Source organism: Cyprinodon variegatus, unplaced genomic scaffold (assembly GCF_000732505.1).
Source record: "Cyprinodon variegatus isolate N-32 unplaced genomic scaffold, C_variegatus-1.0 Scaffold126, whole genome shotgun sequence".
In the NCBI taxonomy this organism is placed as follows: Eukaryota; Metazoa; Chordata; class Actinopteri; order Cyprinodontiformes; family Cyprinodontidae; genus Cyprinodon; species Cyprinodon variegatus.
In genome coordinates this window covers 274686-291429 of record NW_015150579.1, presented here as the reverse complement: position 1 = coordinate 291429, position 16744 = coordinate 274686, and the positions used below count along the sequence as shown (strand labels likewise).

The window sequence follows — 16744 nt, the reverse complement described above, 5'->3', positions numbered from 1 at the left end:
CTGTCTAAAATGTTTATTTTGGAATAAAGAGGTTAATATAAAAAATATTTTTTGTCCGATTCATCGATTAATCGAAAAAATAATCGTCCGATTCATCGATTTTTAAAATAATCGTTAGTTGCAGCCCTAAAACAAGGATTCTTCTTCTTCTTCTTCCTCTCAGATGAAAACGCAGAAGCATGGCGGGGTACCAGTGAAATGGAGTTCTTTCTGTAAAATTGTCAGACCGTACTAGCCACGTTTGCTCAGCCATGTGTTTTTCCAAATACATCGTTGCCTTTTCTTCTTAGGGCTTTCAGCACACAAAATTGCACAATTTGCCAAGGCAGCGCATTTCACTCTAGTGAGCTTGATATTCCTCTTCTGCTCGTTTGGCTTCCAGATAGGCAAGTCCGAGTAGAGCCATCTCACCGCGGAGCTAAGTCGGACATGGTTTTTAGACGTACAGTATGAGCAGATAGATCGCATCAGAGCGTCGGGCTATACAGTGTGAGAAGTTACATCGTGAGCTGTGAACTCACACTGTACGATGAAACTGCACGGTTTCTTCATACAGTTTATATCATTCACCTGCCTACCTTTGCCCAGTTTTCAATATCACTCATCAGATCCAGCTGTGCCTGTTCCTATTTAAACAGCTTGTTCCCATCCATCAGTGCCAGATTATTCTAGCCATAGGTGAGAGTTCTGTAGCGTACCCGGTGTGTTTATTCTGATTGCTTGATCCTGACTAGTTTCTGTTCTTGGATTCTGAGTTTGCTTGCCCATGTGCAGATCTTTTTTTCTGAGCTGTCTTCGGACTTCCATTGGTTTCTGCCTGCTAACGACCTTGAATCTGTCTCCCGACTATGGGTGTAAATCACATCCATCATGGCGATTCGATTCAGTATCGATTTCCTGACCCAACGATTCGATTATTTTCGATACGCAAGAATACACCATGATACGATTCGATTCGATTAATCGGTAAATTTTAAATTTTTTTTTTAAAGCTTACAGGCTAAACAAAGTTTAAAGTTTGAAATAAATCAATGAAAGCTGTAATATCGTTATGCATTTTTTTTAAACAACAGCAAATAACAGAAGTAGAAAAGTTTCATCAAAAAATACTGCACAAAATCAGTGCAATGAGTTCAATGCAATACCTCGGCTCCAGACGTCCCCGCCCCCTTGAGAGACGCTCCGCTGCACCTCTCCCAAATTGTAGCTGACCACAAACAGTGAGGAGGCCGGCTTGTTTTGTTTTTATGACTGAAATTGCGGAAAACAACTAGTGAAGTTTGACCCGCTAGAAGAGCGAGATGCGCAAGAACGCTGGGACCCTTTTCCCACCTGAATCTCCGCTCTTTTTGGCCCTCGTGTCCCTCCATCGTCGGACTAAACTCACCCCCACTTCCTCGCCGGCTCGGCCGTATCTAGACCCACAGCGTGTAGCACAGACCACGCTTCAATATTGAGCATAATTTAAAAATGTCTGTGTCAAGCTTACTGCAACACACTGCTGTAAGAGTATAACCAGGAAGCGAGGTAGGAGGGCAAAATAGGTTTAGCGCCACCGCAGCACGGAAGGGGGAATTATGCCCAGGAGCAAACGGATAAAAATAGACCAGAGGAAAAAAAAAAAACATGAATCGATTCTCTTGCGGACGTGTCGATGCATCGGATCGTCGGCCGTTGGATTGATGCATTGATACAAAACAATTATTATTTACACCCCTACTCCCGACCAGAGTTGGATTTCCCTTTAGTACCTATTTGGATCTGCTTCCCCATCAACACCGGCTTTGGATTCTCCTTCCGGATACTCATGCTCTACTTGGTCTTCTGGCTTCTGCTTGTTTGTCTGCTCTGCAGCACCTTTGGCTTTTACTCTTGGAACTCTCTGGGCAGCTTCCACCGCATGCTGTGGAGAAATCATCCGACTGGATTCCACTCCTTCCTCTGGGCTTGGACTGAACTTAAAAACCAGGTTAGTGACTCACTCGCTTGCTATCGTTCCCTGTTATGTGGTCACTAACCTGAGTTTCAACTTCTAAAGAGATTCAAGTCATCTAGTCCAAGTTGAGGAGCCACAGATCCCTGAGCAGTTAATAAATGCTGTTTATAAATCGCTTCAGTCTGTGTGCCTCAATTCTGGATCCAACGTTCTGAGTCCTGACACAGCTGCTATAACTTAGAGCTTGAGAATAGCTTTGCTAACCCCGGCACCAGTATTAGTTCTGATCTTGGACTTTTTTGCTTTCCTTTTGCACTTTTGCTCCGAAAAATTTTCTTTTTTTATTTTTTATTTTGTTTGTTTAAAAAGTCAATGTATATAACATGGATGCATAAACTCCTCATTTTATTTCATTATTAAATTCTGTTTAAAGTAACAGATTATAATTAAAAATTTCTCCGGACCTTTACTGGTTGTTGATTTTCTTTATTTGGACCCCGCTGATTTTTAATTGGTTACCCCTGCTCTACACCTTTGTTATTACAATATAATTCCTCTGATCACTTGGTCTTGTTATGATAAGTAAACAGGTGGCACATTGTTCAGTTAAAAAAACTGCAAAATCAAAATGTATAACAGAGCTGAAATAAAATAATCCACAGTTTGCAATTATTTAATCTGCACACTATTGTATGCAACTAAAGTGAGCTGCTGGTGGAGCAATTTGTATATTCTTATTACGTGACCAGCAGGCCGGGACAATAAACCGTATTTTTACTGTCATTCGCTACCATAACCAGCGACAAATTTTCGATGTCGGTAAAAGAAATAAAGTCAATTCTGCCGTTTTTTCCGGTGTGTGAAGGTGGCTGGTATTTCTGATCACCTTGAAGACACTGCAGTATATGGGGAATCATGTAACTCCACCCATCCAGTCATAAGCGTAAACAGAGAATGACGGATGAGTCCAGTGAAGAAGCGAGCATAGATGAAACAATGGGTGAGTGCAGGTTGTCAGATTGAACAGCGTGGCAGACTGGTTTTGAACAAGGATACGTGTATTTATGCACATTGTTCTTAAGTCACGCTTAGTTCGATGGCACCAAAACGCCATAGATGTTGAGCAAAAGAACACGAAATGCAACATATCCAACCTCCTTCCTACAGCACGACTATGCTGTTGAGTTCAAAGATGTGCAAAAGGCTCCGTTACCTTTGCACAAAAATGTTTGCAAGAGAGGAAACATTTTTCTTCTGTTCAATGAGACATTGTTGAATTTTATGGTTACAAGACTTTTATATTTCATTGAAAGTAGTTTGTGATGTCATTTGGTCAATACATAAATAAAAATAGGTATTTTGCATTTCTTGCACATGCCATTATTTTCATATAGAGAAGCATTTATCATGCATTCATCATTATTAAGGTAAAACTGTCCAATTTATCATGGTAATGATTTGAGGTCATATCACCCCGCTCTAGTGACCAGGTTCCGTTAAAGCTAATGAGAAACTTTGAATATAGTCAATAAAGATTCAGAATGAGTACAGGGGTAAAGCCTGATGGCAAAGCAGAAAACACAGCAGACAGCCAAATCCTTTCTTCAAAGGATCGTGCTAATTTTGAATGCTATTCATTTTTACAAGGCTTTCCAGCTCATATTTTGCTAGCTGAAAAAAACAATAGGCAGTTGAGCTAGATAAAAAAAGATAGCAGACCATAGGATCACAATATCAGTACGTCAGTGTTCGTATTCATCTTTTGTGTGGTTTTCTTTAAAAGAACAGCACCACATGCCAGGGTAGACAAAAAACAACATCAAACAAACACGATGGCCGTCACTCACCAGGTAACATGGAAAGCCTGCCTGCAGCCCTGCCTGTTGCAGGTCATGCAGGCGCCACAGGCCGCCTTGCTCTCCCTCCCATGGTCCTCGCAGATGTAACACGTCTGGACAGCAGAGGAGACCAAAGAAAGACGGAAATATCATTCATTAACAACGCCATGTGCAGTGGTTGTACCATTGTGGCCAGGGCAAACACATAAAAGGGAATCACTATGAATAAAAGATTAAACACTTGTTAATTTGAGCACAGCTGGTGCTCTACTGTAAATGATTAGGATGTTTAGTGGAGAGGGTTTTAAAACAAAACAGACTCTTGAACGCTTGATACGGTTGAACTGTGCAGCAGATGTTTAGGAGAGCCACAGAGACTTTGTATTCTAGTTTCACCATTATTAAAGTATTATTAATAGTGTTCACAACTTCAGAAAACAATGTGCCACTGAATCACAACATTTGGTAAACCTTTATCTGAGACTAAACATCTCCTGTTTAGGGTCACATTGTGCTACCAAAATCATTTCCCTTTTTTTATATAAACCTAAACCATCAGCTGAAATGAGCTGAAACGAACAAGCTTTTGTATTTATCCATCGGCGTCCCCTCGGCAAGCAGGGCAGACTGGTGGGGGGCAGGAGAGGCCTAGCAACAGGTGCGAGACAAAGGAACAGCAGGCTCTTCACCTTTTCACTCTGGCTGTCTCCTTTTTTGCTTTTCCCCTCCTTTTTCCCCTTAACTCCCCACATCCAACAGAGCTCTCCGTTTCCCTCTCAGAGAAAGACGACCGTTCAGTGAAAAGCCAGAGACACAGCCACACCGAGTGTGCAAAGGGAAGAGTGGCTTCTAAGGTTTTCCCTGTCCATTGTGAGGTTGTCAAGGAATGCGAGCCCGGAAAAAAAAAATCGAAATAAGCCTCCGACTGAGGCGAAAAAGCTGCATACAATTTACTGTAGCTGACAGTAACATGAAACCAGGCACTCAAACACTCGCCATCTGCATTTATATGCAGCCATATGCATGAAAACTTCAAAGACACCAGATTCTCAACATGATCCTATGATTTCCCTTTAGGAAGGCCTGTGTGATCCAAAACATATTTTTATAGTTGAACAGCTGGAGAAAGAGTTAATTCATCCATTCTTTTTTACTATGTGAGGGCTGAGATCTTTACGGTTATTAATGCGGTCTACCCAGTCCTTCTGAAGGTCTGCAGATAATAACTATTACACAATTAACACTAGTATTAACCTCTACTAAACATTAAAAAGAAATGTTGGTTTTTAACTTAAGGTTTCAAACCGTGTGGTTCTTCTCTTCATGTGGTTGAAATGGCTTTAAGCCCTTTCAAACGGATGCAAGAAGAAGTACCTGGAGTTTTCTTTACCTAACAGGAGCCCCTCTCCCACCTGTTGCTACAAACTGCCAGTCAACTGCATACATATACATTACTACAGCTTACCTTTGCCTACAGCAAAGACAAATTAAGTGGAAAAATGTCTGACTGTAGTAAAAAAAAAGAATAAAATCACAGCTAAGGTGTCGAAAATAAAGCCGAGCCACCCGTAATAACATGTTAAAAGTACACTTGGAAAATTATTAGCAGCTTCTTGAATGGTAAACAAATGCCTGCAATGTGGGTATTGATGCAGAAAGCTCAACTAAAAAGAAAAAAACATGCATTTTTTACCTTATTAAGAGGAAAAAGGCAGAAAGGTCTAACAATCTCTGAGCATGAAGTACATAAAAGCTTCAATATTTACAAGTTTTCTCCATTTAAAATCAAAGGAAGGATAAAAGCCATTTCGTTATCATGTTATTATGTATTGCATTTAGGGTAAATGAGCAACAACAGAGCTATTTAAATTGGATTTCATAACTAGGAATGTTAGGGATAGACTATGTAAATGTAAACAAATAATCGGATTCATCCGATTATTTGTTTACATTTACATAGATTAATCATCAATTAATATATTAATTAATCAATTACTCCTGATTAATCAATTATTGAAATAATCGTTGCTCAGTGGCGCAGTGGGTAGCACTGCTGCCTTGCAGCAAGAAGGTTCTGGGTTTGATTCCCAGCCCAGGGTCTTTCTGCATGGAGTTTGCATGTTCTCCCTGAGCATGCGTGGGTTCTCTCTGGGTACTCTGGCTTCCTCCCACAGTCCAAAACCATGACTGTCAGGTTAATTGGCTTCTCTAAATTCTGCTTATGAGTGTGTGTGTGTGAATGGTTGTTTGTTCTGTTCGTCTCTGCGATGAACTCGCGACCTCTCGCCCATTGACAACTGGATATAGGCACCAGCACCCCTCGCGACCCCACTTGGAAGTAAGCGTGTTAGAAAATGGATGGATGGAGTATGCTATATCCAGAACTCATCAACTGGAAACATTTTAGTTTCACCTGCTTTATTTTCGTAAAAAACTCTTCCTTTATTCGATTAATCAAAAAAATTACTGACAGATTAACTGATTTGCAAAGTAATCGTTAGTTGCAGCCCTAATAGAGAGATAAGAATAGGAAAGATTTTTCATTGTCAAATTATTAAGAATTTGCCATCGTCACTAAATAAACAAAACTACAAAGTCTGATCATTCTCATACAGCTCTATGCAGCTTTTTGAGTTTAATGACCAGTTTATAGATCATTTAACTTTATCCAATGTAGGGATTTCACTATATTATTAAACAGGTTTTTCCAGAAAGATTTAAGCAGATTTGAACCAAAGTTGTACATGTACTTCCCCAATTTAACTTAGGATACTCATTTCTATCTAGTTTACAGAGTGTGACCTTTTTAAATAGATCCTAATGTCTGGATTGTATTGACCTTATCATTACTGTATTCTATTCTATTGAAATCAATCAATACCTAGGGACAAATATTTAGAAAAATGTTGATATGATTGCAGACAACCAAAATTCCTCTTTCTCACACTATGATGTGTTGCTGATGGAAAATGTACCAGTCAAAATCTGAAAGGTTAAAATATATATAAGAAACCAACAGCTAGGAAAAAGTCAGATGGGTTGATCCCTGTTTAAATTAAAAGCACTAACATGGTGTTAATACATTTTTATTAATTTCTTTGGTGTCAGAACAGTAAAAAGTCTGAAAATGTTATGAGTCCACAGTAAAATATTACAATTTATGATAAAAATAACCTTTTATTTAATATCCTAAATAAGTCTAAAGCCTTTCAGTTACTTTTGCAAATCTTAAATCTAGTCAATACAACAGTCCCCCCCCCTTTTTTAAAAAAAAATATAAAAGAGCGTATTTGTTTTATGCCAAATCTGCTCTTACTGAAAATCTTCCAGAGTTCCCAGAACAGCTGCTGTGACCTCGCCACAAGCAAGCTCATGGTTTTTACAGGACGTGTAGGTGGGAGCAAAGTGACGGGGACGCGAAGCAGAACAGCTTTCTCTTCTTTCAGGCAGGTTTTTCTCTTCCCTCATGAGCTTAGACATCATGTAATCATGATTTGTCATAGAAGCACCAGAGAACTGATATCAAATTTCTCAGAGTAGATTATGATCTGAATACACGCATCTGTAAGAAAGCTGTTCAAACTGTCATTTCCCCAACATGTACCGGTAAGATAGACACTGTTATCAGAAAGAATTAATTAGGAGTTGAACCTCAGGATTACGAGCAATAAAGGTTTTGAAGACATTTATAGATCAGTTGGTATTTTAATTAAATGGGTTTGAGTACTTATAAACCTAAACAACAAAAACACTATCAGCCAAAGACATTATAAATAGCAGCCCCAGAAAAATCCGTCCTCAGGGGCACAGACTGGTTACATCTAGGGATGTCCAATGAGTTTTCCTTTCTGATGCAATATCTAGACTGCAGCTATGATTATTGCCCAATGGTGATAACGATCAGATATTATATCAGTACCAATTATACATAATATTATTGCTAATTTCTTAGTCAACAAGCATAGGACCCCTATAATATTAAACAATTAGTTACATTAACCAAAACAGAAGTGGGGCATTTCTATGAGTTTGATTACATCAGTGAATTTAGATGCAGGTTGACATATTTAGATGTTTTTTCTCGCTGATATCAGACCGATTTCCAGCATCAGTATTGAATTGAAAGTAATTTCCCTTTGGGATATAAAAGAATGTCTGATTCTGATTCGGGAAATCCATAGCTCAATTTTATAAAACCAACACTGCTACTAACAGAACAATCATTCAACTGGGATCTCTATTAAAACATTAAGATTGCAGACAGTGAACCACATGTGAATCCTTATCATATTTTCATATATTTTTCTTTAATATAGGATTCTGATAGGATCAGTTAGAAGAAATTTTTATTTGATCTTTTAAAAGATCAGTAAACACACCAACCCCGGTCCAATTAGGCCTCTGATTGGTTTATTCAAATGCAGGGGAGGCATACAACAGTATCTCCTGACGAATTATTATACACAAAAAAAGAAAATCACATGACATAACTATTTGGCTTAGGGGAAACCGTTTTGGTTACCAACTCTCTAAAAACTTGCTCTTTCTCTCCAATATAAACTGTATTCCCAGCTTGCCTGTGTAAATTCTCAGTCATCCAAAGGGAACCAGACGTTCACTCAGTTTTAGAATTCGCAGCTTGTGCACGAACAGTGTACCTATAGAAAACATCAAATATCGTAAGCTGATGTCTGCTCATATGAAATCTTATAGATATGAAGAAGTGCTGCATATCCAGACCTTCAGCTTTACTTATTTATTTATTTTTACAAGTGAAGGTGTTAATGACTCTGGTGTTCTTGTAGCCTGTCCAGCCAGACTGATTTAGCCCGTGTAAAATGCGCATAAGTCTGAAAAACTAGGATGAGAAGCAAAACTGTCATTTTCTTTTATTATATAAAAAAAAAGAAAAGCTCTTACATCATCCAGTTCTTCAAAACATAAAGATATATCCAGCTCATTTGGGCATTATGAAAATATTGCTCTGTTGCTGCAGCAATCTTAACTGTTACTGTTACAGAAAAGGGCTGCTGAATTATGGGTAATTCCGACTCAAGCATAAACTTCAGCCTCAAGCTCTGTGATTGGTCTGGTCTGTTTTACACTGGAGAATTTGAGCCTTACCAGAATGACGTACACTTGATGAAAGTTAGTCTGGCCAGGCTTGGCTTTATGGGAACCTTACAGCACTAATCCCCCCCACAGGTGTTAAACATAAAATAGAAGAATTAACTCTCGGAGGAGGCCTCATGGAAGGCCCAGGACACGCTGGAGGGACTATGTCTCTGAGCTGGCCTAGTGTCGCCTTGGGTTCCCCCCCAGAGATGCTGGAGGAAGTGTGTGTGGATCGGGACATTTGGGAATATTTGCTTAGACAGCTCAACCCGCCCCGGATAAGCACAAGAAAATGAAAGGATGGATAACTTACTCTCCTCCTGAAGCCATTTTGAGAAACAAAATGATTCTTAGCACAGCCTTTAATGGACACATTGTCATTAAGAAAAGCCAATACACTTATCCTTGTATCTCATACCACAAACGTGATTCGAACCATAGTTCAACAACCAACAACCAAATGCATCCATCTCTGCCTAAAACTTTTTTTTATCCTTGCTCTCTTCTCCACAGTTGCCACAGGTAACTTTTATCAGCTCGCTCATTTAAACACCCAATAGCTGCCTTTCCATTAACCATCAAATTACCCAAATTTTAATTAAAGAAAACTAAATTTGCTAAATGGAAACACTGCAATTTCAGAAATTTTTTTTAAATAAAAGTTTTAACGCTTTGATGGGGTGTTTTTTTTTTTTGCTTGCATCAAAATTCCTAAATTTTGCAAACCTGCAATGGAAACACTTTTTTTGCATTACACGAGTTGGGAGCTGCAGCCGCACCTTACTGCCTTGTAAAAAGACGCAGAAGAAGACCATAAGTTGTTGGAGGATGATGGCGCCCTCTAAGCTGACATATGGATACATAGATTGATCTCATAAACAAACGTATTCACCTGCAATTTTAAAGTCGTAGGGAACGGCTGTTCCAACGGTTGCAGCTCTGTATTCTCTCGAGTGGTGCACAAGTTTACACAAATGAATAAAGTGAATGTGATTGGTCGATTATCAAGGATTGTCTTGGCAGAAGGTTCGCAAGCATCTTGCTAACCAGTTAGCAACTTAGTGCTAGTAGGTTTCCAATGGGAAATTACATTGGGACCAAGTAGCACTTAGCAATGACACTGTCAAGGAACGCTATGGACGGCGGAAACAGGCAAGAGGAGGAGAGTTTTTTGTTGGAGGTCGTGGATGAGTCTCCTCCATCATACATTTTTTATTTAGAGAAGGAAAGTGGGGACGAAGATGTTGTGGAAGAGGACGCCAGGGCGGCAGAAGCTTGGTTTGGCGTAGAAGGCTTACAGTCGTAAATGTTTGAGCCCTTGCCTCGCAACACTGGCAGTTCTGTTAGCCCTACACCTGCTGAAGACACAGACGTCCATCCCCGTAAATACGGGGACACAACTCAATGGTAAAGGAAATCGTTCTTATTTCAACCTTGATTAACAGATGACGTTGATATATGATTGGCCAAATTTGGATATATATATATATATATATATATATATATATATATATATATATATTAGGGATGGAACGGTTTATGAAAACCGTCCGAACCGTTCGGTTCGACTGTCTTGGTTCGATTCACGTGTGTTGCGTTCGGTTCAGGCGCAGCTCCTTTTTCTCATAGGCGAAGCGTGTACACTCCAGAGCAGAAGATGGCGGTACTGCGACCAAAGCCAACCACCAGTAGTAAACAAGTAGAAGAAGCCAAACAGCGTAGCCGGGTGTAGCAGAAAATAAAGCAGTTGTTGTGGAGAATTGTGTGGGTATGGCGAGTGGGAAAGAACGGGAGTTGGAAGACGCACCAGTAGTAGGGTTGTCAAAAGTATCGATACTCAAAAAAGTATCGATACTGAAACGTTGTATCCGGATACAATACTCATTTTCAAAAGTATCGATACAGCCATCAAAGGTGCAGAATAGTGGAAAATGCACTTTCTGAACACTGTGTGATTGAATAATTCTGTGCATTTTTCAGTTTCAGACTTTTTTTTTTAACAGGTGCAGCTGCTGAGAATTATTTTTGCTTAACTGGTTTGGCTAGTGTCATTATAATGTCTGCAAAGCATAGCCAAGGAAGGAACATTTAATTTTAATTTTGTAAGTTTTTTTATCAAGCTTGCTTAATACTGGGCACAGCATACAACCCCAAAATATTATTGTTTTTTATTTATTTATTGTATTTTTTTAATAGTGAAAATATTTCTGTTGAATTTTAGTGTCTTTGTTTCTATCCTTGTGGTATCGAAAAGGGTATCGAGTATCGAATATTTTACTTAGTATCGGTATCGAGTTGAAAAGTTTAGTATCGTGACAACCCTAACCAGCAGCACTTTATACATCTGCTGTATGGGACCACTTTGCATTTAGAGTGACCTACGATGACGGCGGAAAGAAAGTTGTAAATAAAAACAGTGTGCAAGTTGTAAATAAAAACAGTGTGCAAGTTGTAAATAAAAACAGTGTGCAAGCATTGTGCAACACGTTTTGTTTATGCTAACAGCAACACGACCAACATGTCATGCTAACAATCAACATACAAACCGTGACCACGAAACCGTGAACCGAACCAAACCGTGGATTTTGTGAACCGTTCCATCCCTGATATATATATATATATATATATATATATATATATATATATATATACTGAGTAGAGATCCTACACCATCAAATGACACCTGTTCATTATTATAATATTACAACATGTTTTCTACTTAAATGAGAGTGTTTGTACCTTCAGATATCTCTCATGTGGGACATACTGTAGGATGATGGGCTCCATGGTGAGAACGTTGGCAAACTGAACCTCTGGGATGTAGAGCGCGCACACAACATGGGCCCAGCCTAATCAGCAGATAGATTAAAGGAAGATGACAAGGTTCTTTAAGAGCATCTTTACTCTCTTTTAGGGTAAAGATGGAGATCTCAGAGGAACATCAGGACAATTAAGGCAGGCAGAGACTTACCACCACTGTCTGTCCTTTTAAGGGCTCCATCCTTATGGGGACACAGCTCACATCTCTGAGGCAAAAAAAGGAAGTAGAGCTAGTTTTAAGAGGAAAGTTTCTCATCATCAATAAAAAAGAGAGAGACAAAGATGTTGGCATACTCACTACTCGTGCTGCTCGTTCCTGAGATTCACATTTCCTGCAGAACCATGGGCCGGTGGGAACCTGGACAATGCCATAGCATGCTGGGACAGACAAACAAACAAAACCGGCCATAAAAATTTACATTTTGGTTTTGAAAAAAATTAAATCCCAAACATGCAAGAACTTTTCCTGTTAAAATATATTCCTCCAAAACATAGGTATGATCTTATTCCACCAAATAATTTCAGAGAAGCAAAACCTGCAGATTACATCTGGAAAAACTATTGAAATTAAAAAAGCGCAGCTGACAACTTTTGTTATCTAAACAGGTAAAAAAAAGAGTAACTCTCCTGCTAGTGCAGCAGATAAGCAATTCCTCTTCAACCATGACCTCATGTTGGCAAAGAAAAAGAATGATATCTGCATATAAAAAGACAATCCGTGACACATCTTAAACATTCTCTATCACAAGAGATTTCAATATGACTGCTGATTATATCAACTCTTGTGAACTGTAAAGTGCCTTGAGATGACATGTGCTGTGAATTGGCGCTATATAAATAAAATGAATTGAATTGAATAAACTCTTCTTCTGTTTTAATCATTTCAGTTTGCAAATATCTAGCAGAGCTTTGACATCAAGTGAGATTACTTTTAGATGTCAGGAAAAAGATGTCTATATAACTTTCTAAAAAAATAAAATTGGCTTTCAGGGTTCGAATGCATGAAACCAGGAACTTCTTAGCTTCTAAAATATCAAATCCTGACTGTGATTTGAAATATTGTCCAGCTTCTTAATAGCACACAAGGATACATTTCTTTCTTATTTTTAAAACGTTGCATGTTTTAGTCTGCAGATGATCAGCAATAGATCAAACAAAAAACAAAGACAAATGATCTGTAAGCAAAAATAAACCAAAGAAAGAAATTGTTTATCTCATTATAACTGCCCGATCAGTCCTGCTCCTACTACACCACAGTTATCCCAAGAAACACCCAAAAAGGTGCGACAAATCTAAAACAATAATAATAACACTTTATTATACCAGCTTCAACTTCTGTTAACAACCTAAAGTTGAACTGAATTAAAAAAACAAAACAATACTTCTTGTTACACAACTGCTTCGAAGCTTGCATAAAATCCTATATGGGTTGAATAGTTTAAAAAGAAATATGTCTAATAAAATATGTCAGTATAGTGAAAAAAATAAGCTAAAAGATAAAGAGCTTTCACCACTCCTGTTTTCAATTTATGGTATTCAATAAATTTCTGCTTTGCTGCTTCAGTTTTTTTCCCCATCTAGAAGAGAAGACCTGCTTCTTCTTCAGCTATAGTTTGGTTTTAGCAGTCCTCATAAACATCCCATTCATCTTTATAGGGAGCTTTCAACTCAGCTTTGAACTTTAAAGCTGTTTTACTATTAAACTCATCTGTCATCACAAAAAAATCTAAAAAGCCTCTCTGTCATTTCAGAAACAGAACTCCATTTACACACATGCACCAAACTGTTGGTATCCCAACAGACATTTGAATTTAAAGAGCTTCCTGGAGTGGGAGCGAAACGTCTTGGAAACCAAGTCCAGTGGATCGTTTTTTCTAAACTTTTACAGAATGACTATGACCTGGATGACTGAGAATCTTCATCAGCAAATCGTTGGTATCCCTCTTTCAAAACAAAGGAGAACCCACAAGTTTGACAGGCACAACTTAAATATGACAATACAATAATAAATAAAAAATCTATGAAAATGAACAAATGAAAGTCCGCCATTGTTTTTGAACCTAATAACTGATTTTCAATTATCAAAAAAGAAAACAAAAAAACTAATGAGGCAGGTCTGAAAAAAAAATATTTTACCCCTAGAAAAGGCTGGAAACAATTTGACTAAAGGGACATGTTATCCTCTTAATATCCACCTCATTTTGGGAAATTCGCCTATTTTGCTTACCCAATTAGAAAAGAAAATAACTTAGGAACTGTAAGCCCAAATTACATGATACATTATTTGAAAGCTAACACCTTCCAGTTTCAGTATATATACATGAAAATTGGGTGAGTAAAAAACCCAAGCTTCATCAGTTCAAACATGACTCAAAGTTATTTTTTTGTTCTTGAAAATAATAGGTATTTTTGAACAGCAATAATAAATTCATGCTTGGTTGTTGTGGCTGCTTTGTCATTGTACATTTTGACATGCTGCTATATCTGTGTTAATTGTGCTTTGGTGATCACTGTGTCCATAAAATGAACTAGGTGGTTGAATTGTAGAAAATCTAAGCTGTCAAATGATGTCTAACATTTCTATATCGGTAAATATTTTCCAGTGTAATTTTCATGCATCTGAGTTATTATTTGTAAACGCTTTAAAATGTGTTTTGGGAGGTTAAATCAATATGTGTCCACTAATTAGCATCACAGGTGTCTACAATGTTGTATTGTAATCAGTCAGTGGACAGGTTGTTACTGTGCTGTTTGGTGACATGGTGTGTATCACACTCAACATGGACCAGAAGAAATTAAGGAAAAAGTCGTCTCAGGAGATTAGAAAAAAATTATTGACAAGCATGTTAAGTGCTTCACCTCCAAGCAGCTTGATGTTCCTGTGACTGCCGCTGCACATATGTTGCACATGACAAATGTTTGAAAATCAAGGTCTGACTATACTTTGTTCAATTTAATAGAATTTCTATTAATTATTACTTCTGTCTCATTCCTGTTATTTCTGTGTGCTTTGTGGGGTTTTTCTTTCATTGAACGAGAGGTACCAACTATTTTGTCCACACATGTTTCTTATAGGGCCTTGCCAAAGTATTTATAGCACTTGAGTTTTTAAGATATTTTCTTTAAGAACAGCTCAAGCCAAGTCAAATTCAGATTAAGTCTAGATTAATCGATTTGCAAAATAATCCTTAGTTGCAGCCCTATTTTTAATAAATGAGGGACATCAAATTTATTAATATAAAAACAGTCCTTTATCTTAAGCTTCATGTTGAGTTGGCCCAAAATAAGTTTGTGGTTGTTAAAAAAAGCCCTAGTGAGTAGTACCTAAATAATAACCAGCAGTAATAGGCCCTAAATCATGTCTCGTTACCTGTTATTACATAGAAATATGATTCTAAAGTTGGCTTCTCCAATACATACATATATATGTGTATATATATATATATATATATATATATATATATATATGTGTGTATATATATATACACATAAATACAGGGCTGCCAACTTTTCACCAAATCTTGGTGTGAGATTTCTAAATAGTTTGGAAAGGAAATCCTGTCAGGGTGACATGAGGACAGGTGCAGCTATAGGTTGGAGGTTTTCAGAGGATTTAACGGAAACAAAGCGGTAAAATTTGGAATTTTTTTTATAAAACAGTAAATGTTACCGAATAATAATAAGTGATCCATAGTTATGTAGAACATTTCTCTCACAATATACATTATTTTCTACATTCTGGTGATTTTTACAGAATTGAAGCAGAATGGGCCCTACTAAAATACCTGCATCTTAAATATACTTTAAACTAAGAATTTCACAACTTTGCTCATTAATTGTTCTCTGCAGTTCAAGTAAATTAACAATGGGGAACTAATAAGCTATTACTGGATTACTGACACTGATACAGGAACCAGTGCAATCGAATCCCCTGCAAACTACACATGAATATTTGGTAGTAGGCTAAGGCTGGAAAACCTTCATTCATTATGTTATTAGTTTTTCTTACAATTGCAAAACAGCTAAAAACTCACCATGAAAGGAGACAACACTTCTCTGGATGTTTTGAGTTTGGAAAATGTGATGGAAATAAATTTTTTAAACATATTCAATGGACCAAAATAATAATAAATGAATATGAGAAAACCTGGTGGTTTCTCCTCTATAGATCCAAGATAACTGAGCTGTTCTGCAAATCCTCTCTGGATGCAGCTGTTTTTTTTCATTGGTGGCTTTTGAAAAATAAAATGCAATGATTCTTTTTCTTTTGTGGAGCTCCTATGGGTTTGAGAGGCAAACCAGGAAGCTTTAAGAATTAAAATATTAATGTTGGTTTAATTACTCCTAAATTCCAACTGGAGATTATTAAACTAGACTGAGTTGAGTTTTAATGTCTGTCATTTTTTTAGTGTGAGGAATTGGGAATATGGTGTGAGAGTGAAGACACTGAGATTGGGTGAGTCGCACTCCCAATGGGTGAGAGTTGACAGCCCTGTGTTATTATATGTAATAAAACAAAGCAGGTGTCTAAGCTGGGTCTCATCGGGTCTAAACTGGTTGCGAGTGACACGTACCGAGTAAGACTCCATCCTTCCTGTTTCAGCAGCAGAGCCTCGGCCCTAGCGTTCACAACAAACAGCACGCCGCCTGCCTCCTCCATCCCTTCCCCTCCCACCTATCCAACGCACGTAAGAAGCGACAAGCCCACCTCAGAGACCTGCCGTCCTCGGAGCGCAGCCAGCCGAGGCACAGCCGCCACAGCTGCCCGCTAATTACAAGCTAACGGCGGCTAAACGTTACCTTGGTGAACGGCGACGCTGCAGCCGTGTCCGTCGCAGTACACCAGCGGGTTCTCCGCCCAGCCCCGCTCGTCTGAACACACGCAGCAGCCTCCGACCATCTCCCGCATGCTTCTCCCATATGAAGAAATAAATGTCTCCCCGTGGGTAACGGCTCAGACCTCGGCCAGGCCTGTCAGGTAAACGGCCGACACATTAGCGCAGCATCTGGTGTAGTCGCTTGCTGCGTAGGACGA

General features: G+C 38.4%; 1 protein-coding gene across 1 annotated transcript in view; it reads right to left on the bottom strand.

Moving 5' to 3' along the window:
• The window catches only part of mllt6 (myeloid/lymphoid or mixed-lineage leukemia; translocated to, 6), a 45726-nt gene extending 28982 nt beyond the window's left edge, over positions 1-16744 (bottom strand). Inside the window, exons 1-5 of the mRNA XM_015375841.1 lie at positions 16510-16744; positions 12008-12087; positions 11861-11915; positions 11629-11738; positions 3784-3887 (exon numbers count right to left, since the gene is read on the bottom strand). Coding sequence (XP_015231327.1) covers positions 3784-3887; positions 11629-11738; positions 11861-11915; positions 12008-12087; positions 16510-16618 — 458 coding nt within the window. The 5' untranslated portion in view covers positions 16619-16744. The remainder of the gene's footprint in view (positions 1-3783; positions 3888-11628; positions 11739-11860; positions 11916-12007; positions 12088-16509) is intronic.